The 15,861-nt window shown below is 37.9% G+C and overlaps 2 protein-coding genes across 2 annotated transcripts; one reads left to right on the forward strand and one right to left on the reverse strand.

Moving 5' to 3' along the window:
- Positions 1–1,545: 1,545 nt before the first annotated feature.
- nkx6.3 (NK6 homeobox 3) lies at positions 1,546–3,555 on the reverse strand. The gene is made up of 3 exons (XM_071482512.1): positions 3,009–3,555; positions 2,344–2,513; positions 1,546–1,904 (listed from the first exon to the last, which is right to left on the reverse strand). Exons 1-3 carry the CDS (start codon positions 3,421–3,423, stop codon positions 1,677–1,679), a joined length of 813 nt encoding a protein of 270 aa, XP_071338613.1. The 5' UTR covers positions 3,424–3,555; the 3' UTR covers positions 1,546–1,676.
- A 2,661-nt stretch (positions 3,556–6,216) lies between these two features.
- On the forward strand, positions 6,217–9,304 carry LOC139624795 (E3 ubiquitin-protein ligase NEURL3). The gene is made up of 4 exons (XM_071484164.1): positions 6,217–6,359; positions 7,670–8,182; positions 8,275–8,439; positions 8,584–9,304. The coding sequence occupies exons 1-4, from the start codon at positions 6,329–6,331 to the stop codon at positions 8,760–8,762; spliced, it is 888 nt and encodes a 295-aa protein (XP_071340265.1). The 5' UTR covers positions 6,217–6,328; the 3' UTR covers positions 8,763–9,304.
- Positions 9,305–15,861: the final 6,557 nt, after the last annotated feature.

Here is a 15,861-nt window from a genome sequence, read left to right on the forward strand (position 1 = left end):
GATTCATGCAAAAAATGACGCTCAGTCAAGATTGACTTAACACAAGGTGTTTATTGCTGTATGTCTGTGTTTTGCATTCAGTTTCTATAGTTTTCCAGAATTCAGCCATGGATTGAGCTGCACTTATTTTGAAGCAGAAGAAAAATTACCTCTTGAACAGACAAGGTATCAAGCCTGCCCTCTAAAGCTGGAATGGTCTGGCTATTTTGTTCAGACCGAAAGTCTTCAAGGGCCAACAAATCAAGTGACTGGTTCTAACCGTTATTGCATTTCATTTTTGTGTGTGGTTTAAAAGAGATAAATCCAGATTTGATTAAAAAAAAAAAAAAATCACAGATAGCAGCACGGGTTGGCTCCTGAAAATCTATAAATCAAAGATTTCATAATGGGTGATCACTTTAAGATATTTGTGTTATCATTGCTCCATTGTGGACTTGAGCGACAGTAACATAGTGACATAATTGGTCATGTATGATATTAACATTAACACAAATACAATGCATTGTCAGTACACTCCAGCGTGTTTTGTTGTCTTTGATGTTTTTCCTGTGACAGTGACATCTGGCCCGATGTCGGCCGCCTGAACCAGATGGAGTCTGAACTCACGGAGCCTAAACAGTGAATGAGCTGCTCTGCTGCTATTGATTTTGTGTTGGAGTGGGTTGTTGGGGTCATTGTCTTCAATTAAGCCATATCACATTGGTAAATCACACAAGATTTGACCTTTGACCTTTGCACCTCTCTTCAGCTTTTGTCCATTTTTGCTTGTTGTTTCGTTTGAACTGTCTCTTGGCAGCAAATACACCAGCAGAAAATGAGCCAATGCAGCCAAATAATAAATGATCTTATCCAGTTTCAAGTCAAAATTCAGCGCACAATCCAACACATGGAATATTACACCACATAATAACATGTTAGCTGAGCCTGTTTCCCCATATGTTATGTGCATTTAAACACCACAATATAATGCATATGGGTGCATTATAACAAAATATAACTGTAGAATTTTGTGTCTGCAAAGAGAACATGATATTACATTATTCAAAAGCAAGTATCCCAGAAATAGTTGTCCTGAAATTGCTCTGCATACAGATTTTTAGGTTAAAATGCATTTTCTGAAGTTTTGATTGAAGGGCTAATTATATTTATCACATCTTGACTTAATGTCTGCAAGTAGGCTACATTCATTGATGAATTAAGGAAGGTTCATAAAGTTATTTCACTTTTCAGTTTTATTTTGAAATTCAAATAAGCACAAAATAATCACAAGGGACTTAAGCTGTTCAAAAAGAGAAAACGTGAATAATGTCAGTTTACTCTCTTTTTTATTCATCAGTAAGCTATTACCAGTAGCGCCATGCAGCTTTTTTTTTTTTAAATGTAATTTTCCTGTGTTTTTACAAAATGAAATGTATGACACAATTCCCCACATATCAGTGTAACATTAAACAGGTCAGAGGTCATTTCTTACAGTAACTTATAAAAGTAACAACTTCTTTTTTAGCTTCATCTTTTCATCTTTGCAGTGGTAGCTGAGCTGCACACAGACGACTTCTTCTGAACATGCGTAACCGCTCGCTGATTAAACTTTGTATTCAAAACTAAATCTTTTTTTTTTTTTTTTTTTTTTTTTAATGGGATCATGCGGGTCTGCTGGGAAGCGTGTGTGCAGCGCGTCAGACGTGCGGGCCGAGGCGCAGCACAGAGAAAGCCCTGCGGTGTTTGCGCAGCAGCAGTCGGATCTTGTCGTCGTCGGAGTCCGGGTCCAGAGGCTTGTTGTACTCCTCGTCCTCCACCTCGTTCTCCGAGGCCTCGCCGCCCTGTCCTGCGTGGCTGGCCTGCGTGGAGCTCGGCTCTGAGGCGCTCTTCTTCCTCCACTTGGTGCGTCGGTTCTGAAACCACACCTGAACACAACAGAGTGTTTTTTTTTGTTTTGTTTTTTTTTTACTGTCTGTGTCACGTCATGTATGACCTGCCTATCAGGTGCATCTTACTGACAGACATGAAACACTACTGTTGAAATCATCCATGACCCCATTCCTGAATGGCGGTGAGTGACCTATTTATAGTTGTTAGGAAGTGATGTAACCTGTTGATGACTTCCTCATGTATTTACACATTTTTCTATTCCCCTACTTGAAAGTAATAAAGTAAATGTATTTCATTTCTGTAGCGCCGTTCAGAACGAGATTTACAAGAAGTCTCTCAGGTGCACATTAAACCATAAAATACAAAAACAATGATGGGAATGGTCAAACGGAGAGAATAAAACAAAAAAGAAGAACCAAATGTTAAGAATTCATCTCCAAGGAAAGAATAATTTCAATGGGCTATAAACTTTACCTTAACTTGTGATTCAGTCATTCCCAGAGAATAAGCCAGTCTCGCTCTCTCAGGCCCAGCCAAGTATTTAGTCTGTTCGAATGTTTTCTCCAGAGCAAATATCTGATGTCCACTAAATGTTGGTCTGGTGTGTTTCTTCCTGCCGGACATCTCCACAAGAGGACCGCTACCTGAACAATATCAAAGCAGAAAACATTACACACATAAACATCTTTGTTTGAGCTAATTTATTACATAGGCTTGAACACATCATGAAATACCATAAGCAAAAAAAAAGATAACCACAGAAATATTTTCTTTGTCCCAATTTTTAATTTAGACTTTCTTTGTCATCTTGATTCTCTAGCCACAAACTGTATTGATGCTCATATGCGGAGTGTTAGACTGAATCTTTTGATCATTATTGTTTAATAGGCATACATATGCTTTATGCGGCATCATATAATTAGCAACCACATATTATCCAGAAATTACATTTTATAGATATTTGAGTGTTCCAACCTTAGATATCACACTTTTAATGAAACACATTATGCAATGTGAAGCATTATTTATTGTTTCAGAACAATAAAGGTCAAATCAAAAGGTGACTCCTCACAGACAGACTCGGGGGAGATGTAATGATGGGCTGGATGCTGAGCCCAGTATGCAGCATTCAGACTCACTGTTGGTGCACTGCTGCCTCCCTCCTCTCCAGTCACAGCCGCTCTCAGCCCAGCAGCTCACACTGCGAGCCTTCGTGGGGCACTCGCCGCCCGGCTTGGAGAAGCCGCCCAGAGAGGAGTTGTAGTCCCGGTTATAGTACATGGACGTGCTGGTGACAGAGGGGCCGAACCCCCCCATGGTTGAGTATCCTGACAGCAGGGTGGTGGTGCCCGTGGAGCCCACCCCCATCATGGAGCGACTCAGGATGTCGCTGATGCCGTGAGGCGTCCCTGCCTGCAGATGGCTGTTCAGGCCCGGGTTGAGCTTGTAGAAAGAGTTGGGCACTGAGTACTGGCACACCGGTGCCTTGAGGTCCGAGGGGAATTGGTTCAGGCTGTTGTTGAACAGGAAAGACCCCTGGATGTTTGGATCCATGGGAAGTTTGTAACTCTGCCTCCAGGTCTCAGCAACACATCCAGTAAGATCCAGGCAGGAAAAGACCTCTGATGGGCCCACCAGAAGTTCTCTCACCCACAGGTGACGTCTGGATCTGGGATCACACCCCAGATATTCAAATAATTAAAAGCACTAATGTCCCCGGTGTTTATCAAAGTTGCTACCAGATCAGAAACAGTGTAGCAGCAGATAAGCTCTTTACTCTCGCCTCTCACCTCTTCTCAGCCACAGCGAGGTGTGTGATAGCTCCATATCTGAAATTTTGGTTGAGCCCTCCGGACACAGATGTTAGTGTTCTCCTAAAGACATATGCCTCCTGCCGGCTCTCCCCTCAGAAATCATAAATAAGCAGTATCTGGAAATGGAGTGGCACCTTGATAAAGATAGGCCACATTAGAATGCAGCCTGGGATTGGCCTGGGTCTCACTGCTTTAATGCCCTTCTATTGGCTCGTCGCTGAGAGCCAAGCCTTTTATTGGAAGGCAGCAGATTAATAGTGTTTTGAACAGGTGGAGTGGGAACAAGTTGATTTTTTGATGGCCTGCCATGTCTGACCAAGTGTGGTGGAGCTGAGGCAGCTGGAGCACGCAGAGGAGGAGGAGGGTGGCTCTGCTCTTGGTTTAATACTGTTGACATGTAGATTTAAAACAAAAAAATCTCTTGTTTTATTGCACATAACATAACCACAATCCAACCCAAACAAAATCTACATTTTTGCACCGGTTTATGTCAGTTTAAAGATTGTATATATAATTCAGTTCATGGATAAATAGCCTGAAACCTGTATGAAGTATGAGGATTTTATTTGCCTGTGGTTATTTTTCGCTCCTGTTCCATGCTTTGGAAATATTCAGAAAAAGTAAAGACATTGTCAAAAAGGTCGTCATTCAATCAAAGCACCATCCTCAATCAACCCATATGAGATCTTAATCTTAATGATATAAAGGACAGCAGAGAATAAAATGAATTTAGTTTTCCACCTCGTTCTCAGATCCTCTCATCTTCATCCATCCTGTTATCAGGATTCACAGGATCAACAGGGCAATAAGGAAATTGAGGAAATAAATTAGTGACAAGTAACACAGCGAGTTGTTACAGTGCACAATTGGGAACATTGCACTCATTTGTAGCATTGTGTTGCCCGGACGTGATCTCTAACTTCAATTTCCATCAACAGTTTCAGAACAATTAATACTCCCGCTACACAGCCAGTTGAACGTCTCTCTGTCGATACCAGGCAAATATTTAAAATCTTACAATTTATTTGCATTTATTCAAATATTTAATACATCTTGGCAGGAGAAATTGTGGTTGAACTGCACTTAATTCCACTTCACTTGGTCACACCAACATTAACTATGTGCAGTAGTTATGGTGTCATGTCTCACATGAATACTTTCAGTTTTAGATTTGGTAATATTATGTGATCTGTTGTTAGGCTTATTGGACTGCATTGAACTTTCTAAGATGCCACTGGACATAAATTAACTATCGGGTGTATAAAGAATATTTTATTCTCTTATGAAAAGAGGAAAAATCCATGCCAAGAATAAAATGCTTGGTTTGCAGGACACAGTTTTTTTTTTTTCCATTACATGCACATAAAAATACAATTCATTTGTAGTTGTAACACATGTTCATACACTGCCCATGTAGTGGGCAGTGCAGGCATGTTTTAACATGTAAGTGTGGCGAGCTGTGTCTCTCATGGAAATGGTAGGATCTCTGGGACTTACATGTGTTTGTCAGTAACTTTCCAAAAGTAATGATGTCATTTGGGATTTCCATTCATGGCCTTATCCTGTCACATGATCAGGGCTGCCGGCCAGACAAGACCCTGTCTGTTTCCTGTAGAGGGCGACAAAGCTATCTAACATTGTGGTTTATGATTGACTTTTTACCTGAGTAAAATTGTAAGTATGAACCGTTGTATGATTCATCACTCAGACATGAAAGAAGTTCCTTTCAATCCACAGAGCCATTTCTGGGAAATGATGTGGAATATTTTATCATGGCCTTTTCCATGCTATGTCGAATCAGGTGACTTTCAGTAAAGTGAGGCCATATAGCATCGTATTTCTTAAAGTGTGTATGGTACAGCGGCCTGGATAAAATATTTACCATATTCACTATATTTACAAAGAGACACCTTAGCAGAGAATGAAAACAACCAAATCTGGTCAATGTACAGAAAGTGTCGGTACTCAGAATCTCAAGAGAAGAAAAAATGCCTCGGATTTTATAGTAAACAGAAGCAAGTACAGTAAACTCATACATGTGAGCTCGTTACATACACCTTAAAGGTTACTTACAGGCAACAGGAACAACATCTTACTGTCTGCAACATCAAATACAGGCACCAGCACATGAATTAAAATTACAATTAGAGTAAAGTTGCGGGCATTTCTTATACAGTACATCATTGTCTCAAATACACTGCAAGTGATGTTTAGTTTTTTTGTGTTTTTTTTAATTGGTTCAATTTTCAGTGCACTGACATGTGTCTGCATGACCCGTCAGCCTAATAAATAATCACAAGATCATGATAAATAATCAGTGATATTATTCTGCATGGAAGCAAGCCTCACATTTTACAGCTGGCTTTATGTTAAAGAGACCACATGGGATAAACTGGAATCTCTCCACCAGGAAAGAAAAAATGGTTGCACCACCTCCTCTCAGGTTGAGGAAAATTTCCAAAATTTGGTTCCTCCCTCAGGCCGTCCCCTTTTACCCTCCACGTGATGCAGGGAATGTTTGTGTTTTGAAGTCACACGTGCGCCATGTCTTAAAGCCAGCCAGCTCTTCCATTTCAACACAATTGAACCAAGAAACAGAAGTGAGCACATCTTCTTTCAAGAAACGTACAGACTGATTCTTCATAATGGTGAAGGAGAGAGACAACCGGAACTCTGGTGAGACATTTATTCTTGGTCTTAAATCTTTGCAGAGAACTTGATATGTAAATTTTATCACTGCTTTTAAATATAAATAAGATATGCTGTCAGTCAAAATGTGTCATGTTGACTTAAAGTTGCAAAAAACCTAAACAAAAAAGTTTGAGATTTTATTAATCAACTAAATAGATAAATTTACTGTGTGTGAAATTTCAAATTTTTTTTTTTTATTAACTTTTTTAATCTTAAACAAAAAAAGCTATAATTTTACATTAATGGTATATTAGTATTAGTGTCATTATTCTTCTCCAGATCTAGTAAAATCTGTGTCACTATGTCAGTTATAATCATTATTGACATACAAAACAGAAGCAAATTGTTTTTTGCACAGGTCTTTTATTATGATAAGTGATAAGTGCTGCAAAACAGATTATTTGTAAATGAAGAAGAAGATTTGAATGGGAGGTAGGGGTGGGGGATAAGAAGAAACTATAGGCAGTGGGTTACAGGAAATGTGCTGCTATGAGTAAGAGTGAGAGGCTTTTTTTTTCACAGCAGCTGGTTTACAGTTCTGCTGCAGATGTATGAGTCACACCTGCTAGACGGATCTCTTGGTCAGTTAGTTATCATTTACTGCTACTTGTCTTCTAAAATACGACCATGCTTTGAGATAGAGCAGTCACTTTAATTATTAACCGGAATTATGAATGGCACACCTACACCTGTGCAAGCATGAGTAACTTCTACTTTCAATATTACTTGTTTACAATTTAATAGTCATAAAGTCTTCAGTCAACAACTTTATTATTGTAGTAAAGCATGTGACAAAGTTGTAATAAGTTAAAGTTCAGAAAATATGAGGGTAATATATTCATAATTTGACCTTGTATGTTACTTTTTTTTTTTTTTTTTTTTTTTTTTTTTTTTTACCACAGTTTAAGTTTATTGGATTAGGTTTTTGTGATTTCACTGGTGGTAGTTCATACAATCAGTTTCATGATTGTTAATCCTATTCATGAAATTAATAGTTATTAAATTAAAAGTAATTAAACATAAAGAAGAAAATGATTAGAAGAGGAAAAGTGTCCACTATTCACCTCTTATAGTCTGAAATTCTGCACAACTTCTGCTCAAATCTGCAGAACAGTTTATTGTTTTCTTCAGTGCATCAGATACAATTGTTTCTGTCTTCTTGTTGTTGGATTGCCTGTTACACATGCACAGTGTTGTGCAGATGTAATCTACAAGATTGGACTGAAAAAGAATTCACTGCATGCAGGCATGGTTTGCACATCAAGATTCACAGTTTTATTTTTGTTCTTTTGCAGCTGTTGAATCACAGACGCCACACAGGTGCGGCCTGTCCTGCCTCGGTCCTCTGACCTTCCACAGTCAGGCTGTCGGAGACAAGGTCTGCCTGAGCCAGGGGTGTCGACTCGCAGAGAGGAGGGAGGGCACATTCAGAAACGGTGTGGTGTTCAGCAGCCGCTCAGTGAGGGTCAAGGAGAAGATTCATCTCAGGGTGGAGAAAGATATGTTTACGTGGCATGGAGCTCTGCGTGTGGGCTTCACCAATGTGCCACCCTCAGACAGATTGCTGCCTCTACCCTGCTTGGCCATCCCCAATCTCACTAACAGCCCCGGGCACTGGGCAGCTCCTGTGCATGAGTCCTACTGCCAAGCCGGTACAGAGCTGGAGTTCTGGGTTTCATGTGGTGGCAGCATATATGTCCAAAGCAACAACGGCACGAAGCACAAACTGTTAACAGGAGTGGACCTCTCTCTGCCACTGTGGGCCATGATAGACATCTATGGGCAGACATGCTCCATTTTCCTCCTGGGTAAGTTTACAATCATATAACCATAATACATTTGTTTGAATGACTGTTAAAAAAGATAAAATAATTAATGCCTCTCCTATTCTTTGCTGCAGGCTCAAAGAAAGTGGGGCTGACATGCACCAGAAGATCTTGTCCTGCACCTAAACGCCTCACCTCACCTGGTGTTGACAACCTCAACAGTTTGATCTCTGGTGTCTCAAACCTCTGCATCAACAGTGATGAACGAATCTCCAGACCTGACAGGAACATCCAAGCAGGTAAGAAAGAGTCCTCCCAAATAAATTCCCTCAGATTTCAGTGTTTTTTTTTTTTACATTTTTAACCACAGAGAAGGAGGATGTCATCATGTTTGTGTTGAAGTTGTCAGTCATGTAATAAAGATTGTTCTCCTCTGATCATAGATGAATGCTGTGTGGTGTGCATGGACAAAGAGGCTAGAATCACTCTGCCTTGTGGCCACCGGTGTTTGTGTAACCAGTGCACCCCCAGAGTCTTCCAGCAGTTTGACAACTGCCCACTGTGTCGACATGCAATCAGTGGTCCATCAGTGGAGGACAGATGTGTCTCTGGGGCAGCCTGAGCTCCAAGACACTAGAAAGTTACTGAATGACTGTAATAAAGAAAGAAAGAAAGAATGAATGAATGAATGAATGAATGACTGTAGAATGCACAATGAATGGCACCTATGAATGTGTCCTTGTGTAGTCCAGTGGTTGGGGAGGTTTGCTGTGTGTCCCTTCCTGAACCCCATCCACATGTTTACCAACTCTCTCTTATGTGAATGTTGTATTGAGATGTTGATGTGAAGATAGTGAACTGGAGGATTTATGATCATATAAAAGAAAGTGTGAAACTTGAAAAATGGAGACAATGCACTTTTATTTTGTTTGTTAAATAAGCATAAATCATGTTGTTGAGGAAAATCTGTGATTTATATTTTTTGCACTCAGGTTAATGTGTAATGTAATCTGTATAATACAGTAATAATATTATATAGTATATTTTCCCGCATTGTTGTAAATATTAAATCAATCTTTATTTTTGTAAAGTTTGTCTGAAAATGAAGTTTTATATTATTTAATTGTCAAAATGTCTGTAAAAATAAATGTTATAATTACATCACATCAGTCTCCTTTCTGTTATTCTTATACCAGCTGAATGTGTTGCTATCATACTTATTGTGAAATATGTGCATAACAAAGTCCAACAATCTTTGTCTATTAGCTTACAAGGTTAATATCCATTCCTTAACGTCATTTATTAAATGAGATTATTATTGAATGAATGTGAGTTTGACAAAATAATCTCCATTTAAGTTCCACTTACTCCCTTGTTCCAAGTTTAAGTAGAGATTGTTTTGTTTTCTGATCTTTACAAGGTCAAGAATGAAAGCTCAAAATAAGACCATGTTAGTCAGGGAATTTTTGAAAATGCAAACTTGTTGGTTTGTAATTTTGAAAATAAATACAACAGCAGAACATAACAGAAGTCATGAATCTCTACAAACAGAAGCAATGTTTCATATACTGCAGATAGGCCAGATCTGAGATGAATCTAAACTGGCAAATGCTGATTATTGCTCATGTGGTGGTTAACAAAGATGACATTTTTATATTTGCATCAGTTATGTTGCAATATTTTCAGAGGGCTCTCCAAATGTGAAAGCACAAGATCAGCTAGTTTCATTATGATTTGTTTACAGCTATATCAGTTGTTGCAGCCATAATATGTTCATCAAAATCACTGTTATCATTGATGTAAGGCAAATGATTTACAAAGCTTTAAAGGTTAAGATAAATAAAAATACAGGCCTGTTTTTGCAGGTTGACCTTGAAAACCAAATGTGGCTGATGGTGCAAGAAATGAGCATCAAAGGCTTTTTGTCACTTGTTCACATACATTTTTTATGCAAAAGTGAAAGAGCTCCACATGTTAACAGATGTTGGCTTGTGCTACATGTAGGTTTTAGAACATAGATGTTGGATCTCTCCTCCTGTTTTGACACACTGTGCAGATTTTATCTTCCAGACTGAAAAAGAAAAACCCAAATGCAAACACAGGCTTTGTCTTTTCTGTAGTAGGTTACCCTTGTGATTTGCACATTCAGAATATGCATTCAAAGAGTTTACACTTTATGTCACAAGCAACAGGAGATCGAGCTAATAACAGGTTCTGACCTCAGCCACCTGTTGTGAAGCCATGATAGAGATCTACAAGGAAACATGCTCTGCTTACTTTACGTTTGGGTGACGAGGTTCATTTTCTGGAGGTTGAAAACGTTTTTTTCTCTCTCATTTAATATCTTGACATTTCACATGTAAACCTAAGCCTAAAAATTATATGAATATATGACAAAACTATATAATTTCTCTCTGGCGCTCATGGCTCCACATTGTCTTGCCTCACTTGATATTGACAGCCGCTCCAGTGTGGACGTGAATGTGCTGAAGTTAAAGAAGCCTCTCATGAAAACAACATAAACATCCCTTGTCTGTCCATGGAAACTGTACAGGATCACAATCAGTGTCAACTGTCAGCATAAAATATCAAAGAGAAAACCATTCATTCCAGCAGTGGACCTCAGTCAACAGCTGTGGGCCACGATAGACATCTACAGACAAACATGCTTCATTTTCCTTCTGGTTAAGTTCACTATCATATACTCATGATGTTTTTCTTGTTTGTATTTATTTGTTTGCAGGGTGTTTCACATGCACTGACAACACCAATACTTGTTCAAATGAATGTTAAAAAAGATGAAATGATTTAATGCCTCTCTATTCTTTGCTACAGGCTCAGAGAAAATGGGGCTGATGTGCCCCAGAGGATCCTGTCCTGTACCTGAACACCTCACCTGATGTTGACAACCTCTACAGTTTGATCTGTGATGTCTCAAACCTCTTTGTAAAGTTGTTGTCAGTCTTGCTCCAAGACACTAGAAAGTTACTGAATGACTGTAATAAAGAATGCACAATGAATGGCACCTATGAATGTGTCCTTGTGTAGTCCAGTGGTTGGGGAGGTTTGCTGTGTGTCCCTTCCTGAACCCCATCCACATGTTTACCAACTCTCTCTTATGTGAATGTTGTATTGAGATGTTTGTACAAAGATAGTGAACTGGAGGATTTATGATCATATAAAAGAAAGTGTGAAACTTGAAAAAAATGCACTTTTATTTTGTTTGTTAAATAAGCATAAATCATGTTGGTGAAGACAATCTGGTTTTTTTTGTTTGTTTTTTTTGCACTCAGGTTAATGTGTAATATAATCTGTATAATACAGTAATAATATTATATAGTATATTTTCCCGCATTGTTGTAAATATCAAATCAATCTTTATTTTTGTAAAGTTTGTCTGAAAATGAAGTTTTATATTATTTAATTGTCAAAATGTCTGTAAAAATAAATGTTATAATTACATCACATCAGTCTCCTTTCTGTTATTCTTATACCAGCTGAATGTGTTGCTATCATACTTATTGTGAAATATGTGCATAACAAAGTCCAACAATCTTTGTCTATTAGCTTACAAGGTTAATATCCATTCCTTAACGTCATTTATTAAATGAGATTATTATTGAATGAATGTGAGTTTGACAAAATAATCTCCATTTAAGTTCCACTTACTCCCTTGTTCCAAGTTTAAGTAGAGATTGTTTTGTTTTCTGATCTTTACAAGGTCAAGAATGAAAGCTCAAAATAAGACCATGTTAGTCAGGGAATTTTTGAAAATGCAAACTTGTTGGTTTGTAATTTTGAAAATAAATACAACAGCAGAACATAACAGAAGTCATGAATCTCTACAAACAGAAGCAATGTTTCATATACTGCAGATAGGCCAGATCTGAGATGAATCTAAACTGGCAAATGCTGATTATTGCTCATGTGGTGGTTAACAAAGATGACATTTTTATATTTGCATCAGTTATGTTGCAATATTTTCAGAGGGCTCTCCAAATGTGAAAGCACAAGATCAGCTAGTTTCATTATGATTTGTTTACAGCTATATCAGTTGTTGCAGCCATAATATGTTCATCAAAATCACTGTTATCATTGATGTAAGGCAAATGATTTACAAAGCTTTAAAGGTTAAGGTAAATAAAAATACAGGCCTGTTTTTGCAGATTGACCTTGAAAACCAAATGTGGCTGATGGTGCAAGAAATGAGCATCAAAGGCTTTTTGTCACTTGTTCACATACATTTTTTATGCAAAAGTGAAAGAGCTCCACATGTTAACAGATGTTGGCTTGTGCTACATGTAGGTTTTAGAACATAGATGTTGGATCTCTCCTCCTGTTTTGACACACTGTGCAGATTTTATCTTCCAGACTGAAAAAGAAAAACCCAAATGCAAACACAGGCTTTGTCTTTTCTGTAGTAGGTTACCCTTGTGATTTGCACATTCAGAATATGCATTCAAAGAGTTTACACTTTATGTCACAAGCAACAGGAGATCGAGCTAATAACAGGTTCTGACCTCAGCCACCTGTTGTGAAGCCATGATAGAGATCTACAAGGAAACATGCTCTGCTTACTTTACGTTTGGGTGACGAGGTTCATTTTCTGGAGGTTGAAAACGTTTTTTTCTCTCTCATTTAATATCTTGACATTTCACATGTAAACCTAAGCCTAAAAATTATATGAATATATGACAAAACTGTATAATTTCTCTCTGACGCTCATGGCTCCACATTGTCTTGCCTCACTTGATATTGACAGCCGCTCCAGTGTGGACGTGAATGTGCTGAAGTTAAAGAAGCCTCTCATGAAAACAACATAAACATCCCTTGTCTGTCCATGGAAACTGTACAGGATCACAATCAGTGTCAACTGTCAGCATAAAATATCAAAGAGAAAACCATTCATTCCAGCAGTGGACCTCAGTCAGCAGCTGTGGGCCACGATAGACATCTACAGACAAACATGCTTCATTTTCCTTCTGGTTAAGTTCACTATCATATACTCATGATGTTTTTCTTGTTTGTATTTATTTGTTTGCAGGGTGTTTCACATGCATTGACAACACCAATACTTGTTCAAATGAATGTTAAAAAAGATGAAATGATTTAATGCCTCTCTATTCTTTGCTACAGGCTCAGAGAAAATGGGGCTGATGTGCCCCAGAGGATCCTGTCCTGTACCTGAACACCTCACCTGATGTTGACAACCTCTACAGTTTGATCTGTGATGTCTCAAACCTCTTTGTAAAGTTGTTGTCAGTCTTGCTCCAAGACACTAGAAAGTTACTGAATGACTGTAATAAAGAATGCACAATGAATGGCACCTATGAATGTGTCCTTGTGTAGTCCAGTGGTTGGGGAGGTTTGCTGTGTGTCCCTTCCTGAACCCCATCCACATGTTTACCAACTCTCTCTTATGTGAATGTTGTATTGAGATGTTTGTACAAAGATAGTGAACTGGAGGATTTATGATCATATAAAAGAAAGTGTGAAACTTGAAAAAATGCACTTTTATTTTGTTTGTTAAATAAGCATAAATCATGTTGGTGAAGACAATCTGTTTTTTTTGTTTTTTTTTTTGCACTCAGGTTAATGTGTAATATAATCTGTATAATATAGTAATAATATTGTACAGTATATTTTCCCGCATTGTTGTAAATATCAAATCAATCTTTATTTTTGTAAAATTTGTCTAAAAATGAAGTTTTATATGATTTAATTATCAAAATGTCTGTAAAAATAAATGTTATAATTACATCACATCAGTCTCCTTTCTGCTATTCTTATACAAGCTGAATGTGTTGCTATGATACTTATTGTGAAATGTGTGCATAACAAAGTCCAAAAATCTTTGTCTTTTAGCTTACAAGGTTAATATCCGTTCCTTAACGTCATTTATTAAATGAGATTATTATATAAGATTATATTTGCTTTGAGGGCAGATGTGTATCTGGGACGCTCAAAACACCAAGACACCAGAAAGCCACTTGATGACTGTAATAAAGCATCTATGTGCAGGACCTTTGAATGTGTCCTTGTGTAGCCCAGTGATTGCGGATGTTTGCCAAGTGGCAACAGTGTCCCTTGCTGAAACCCAACCAGGAGCCTTTGTCACAGGTTTTTCAGCTCTACTGAGATGTTTATGTGAAGTATTTTTTAATCATGTAAAAGAAAGTGTGAAACTTGAAAAATTAAGAAACTGCACTTTTATTTTGTTTGCTAAATAAGCATTAATCATGTTGGTGAGGACAATCTATGATTTATATTTTTTTCACTCAGGTTAATGTGGAATGTAATCTGTATAATATAGTAATAATATTGTACAGTATGTATTCCCTCAATCGTGTAAATTTCATATCAATCTTTATTTTGTAAAGTTAAAGTTTGACTGACTATAAAGTGTTATTTAATTATGTTGCTTATTTTCAGAGGGCTCTTCAAATGTGAAAGTGCAAAATCAGATAGTTTCATTATAATTTGTTTATCAGTAATATTATCATTGCTGTAAAGCAAATTATTAAGCTGTTTAAAATCAAAATACAGGCCTGTTTTTGCACATACTACTTTTCTGTAGTAGGTTACCCTTGTGATTTGCACATTCAGAATATGCATTCAAAGAGTTTACACTTTATGTCACAAGCAACAGGAGATCGAGCTAATAACAGGTTCTGACCTCAGCCACCTGTTGTGAAGCCATGATAGAGATCTACAAGGAAACATGCTCTGCTTACTTTACGTTTGGGTGACGAGGTTCATTTTCTGGAGGTTGAAAACGTTTTTTTCTCTCTCATTTAATATCTTGACATTTCACATGTAAACCTAAGCCTAAAAATTATATGAATATATGACAAAACTATATAATTTCTCTCTGACGCTCATGGCTCCACATTGTCTTGCCTCACTTGATATTGACAGCCGCTCCAGTGTGGACGTGAATGTGCTGAAGTTAAAGAAGCCTCTCATGAAAACAACATAAACATCCCTTGTCTGTCCATGGAAACTGTACAGGATCACAATCAGTGTCAACTGCCAGCATTAGCATTTTACAGATGTGATCTCCATGAATGGACCATGAGGAAGGAATTCATTGCTTGAAAACAACCATTGTTTTTCCTCATTGTGACCCTCATGAAGTACAATGTATACATTCCAGTCATATAGCCGTGTGTGTGTGTGCGTGCTATTGTGTGGTGCTGTGTGGAGGTCACACAGGTGTGGTTGTACTTTGAAACCATTTGTACGGCGTGATGGTGGCATGTTTAAGATCCCGGCGACATCTGTCGGTATACCTGCGAAAATACAAACAGTACGCAGTTCCCCTTAGAACCACTGGGAGGCAGTGTGGTACTGCTTATCATGTCAATGTCCATTGCAAAACAAAGTCTGTGAAACCAGAGATTATTTTGGCAAAGTGCGTCTTGTTCACTGGTTTTATGAAATGCTGGTTTGCTCTTGAAAAGAGTTTTTAGTTTTGCACAAAACAAAACTGCTAACACAAACACATTTTTAGACCAGTGATAAAAGTAAAATATGCATCATATATCTTTCAGCATCTGTTTCTCGTTTGAAAGTAATAAGATGTCACTATGGAGCTGTTGGGTGACATTTCCTGAGTCGAAGATGAAGATGGACTCCAGAGAAAAGGAGAGGTGTGACATTTGGTTTCCGATATTAGCCAAATTGTTAAATATTTATCTTGGATGGCAGAGCTGGGAGCT

The sequence above is a fragment of the Trachinotus anak genome, unplaced genomic scaffold (assembly GCF_046630095.1).
Source record: "Trachinotus anak isolate AG129_WGS33_773 ecotype Australia unplaced genomic scaffold, CSIRO_AGI_Tana_v1 ptg000008l, whole genome shotgun sequence".
NCBI classification, from domain to species: domain Eukaryota; kingdom Metazoa; phylum Chordata; class Actinopteri; order Carangiformes; family Carangidae; genus Trachinotus; species Trachinotus anak.

Bases quoted from the DNA above. Each gene is read 5' to 3' on its own strand.
- nkx6.3 (XM_071482512.1), bottom strand. From the start codon at position 3,423: ATGGATCCAAACATCCAGGGGTCTTTCCTGTTCAACAACAGCCTGAAC. The intron at 2,514-3,008 runs GTGAGTCTGAAT...GATATTGTTCAG, and splicing joins GAGGCAGCAGTGCACCAACA to GTAGCGGTCCTCTTGTGGAG. The intron at 1,905-2,343 runs GTAAAGTTTATA...TGTTGTGTTCAG, and splicing joins TGACTGAATCACAAGTTAAG to GTGTGGTTTCAGAACCGACG.
- LOC139624795 (XM_071484164.1), top strand. From the start codon at position 6,329: ATGGTGAAGGAGAGAGACAACCGGAACTCTG. The intron at 8,183-8,274 runs GTAAGTTTACAA...TCTTTGCTGCAG, and splicing joins ATGCTCCATTTTCCTCCTGG to GCTCAAAGAAAGTGGGGCTG. The intron at 8,440-8,583 runs GTAAGAAAGAGT...CTCTGATCATAG, and splicing joins TGACAGGAACATCCAAGCAG to ATGAATGCTGTGTGGTGTGC.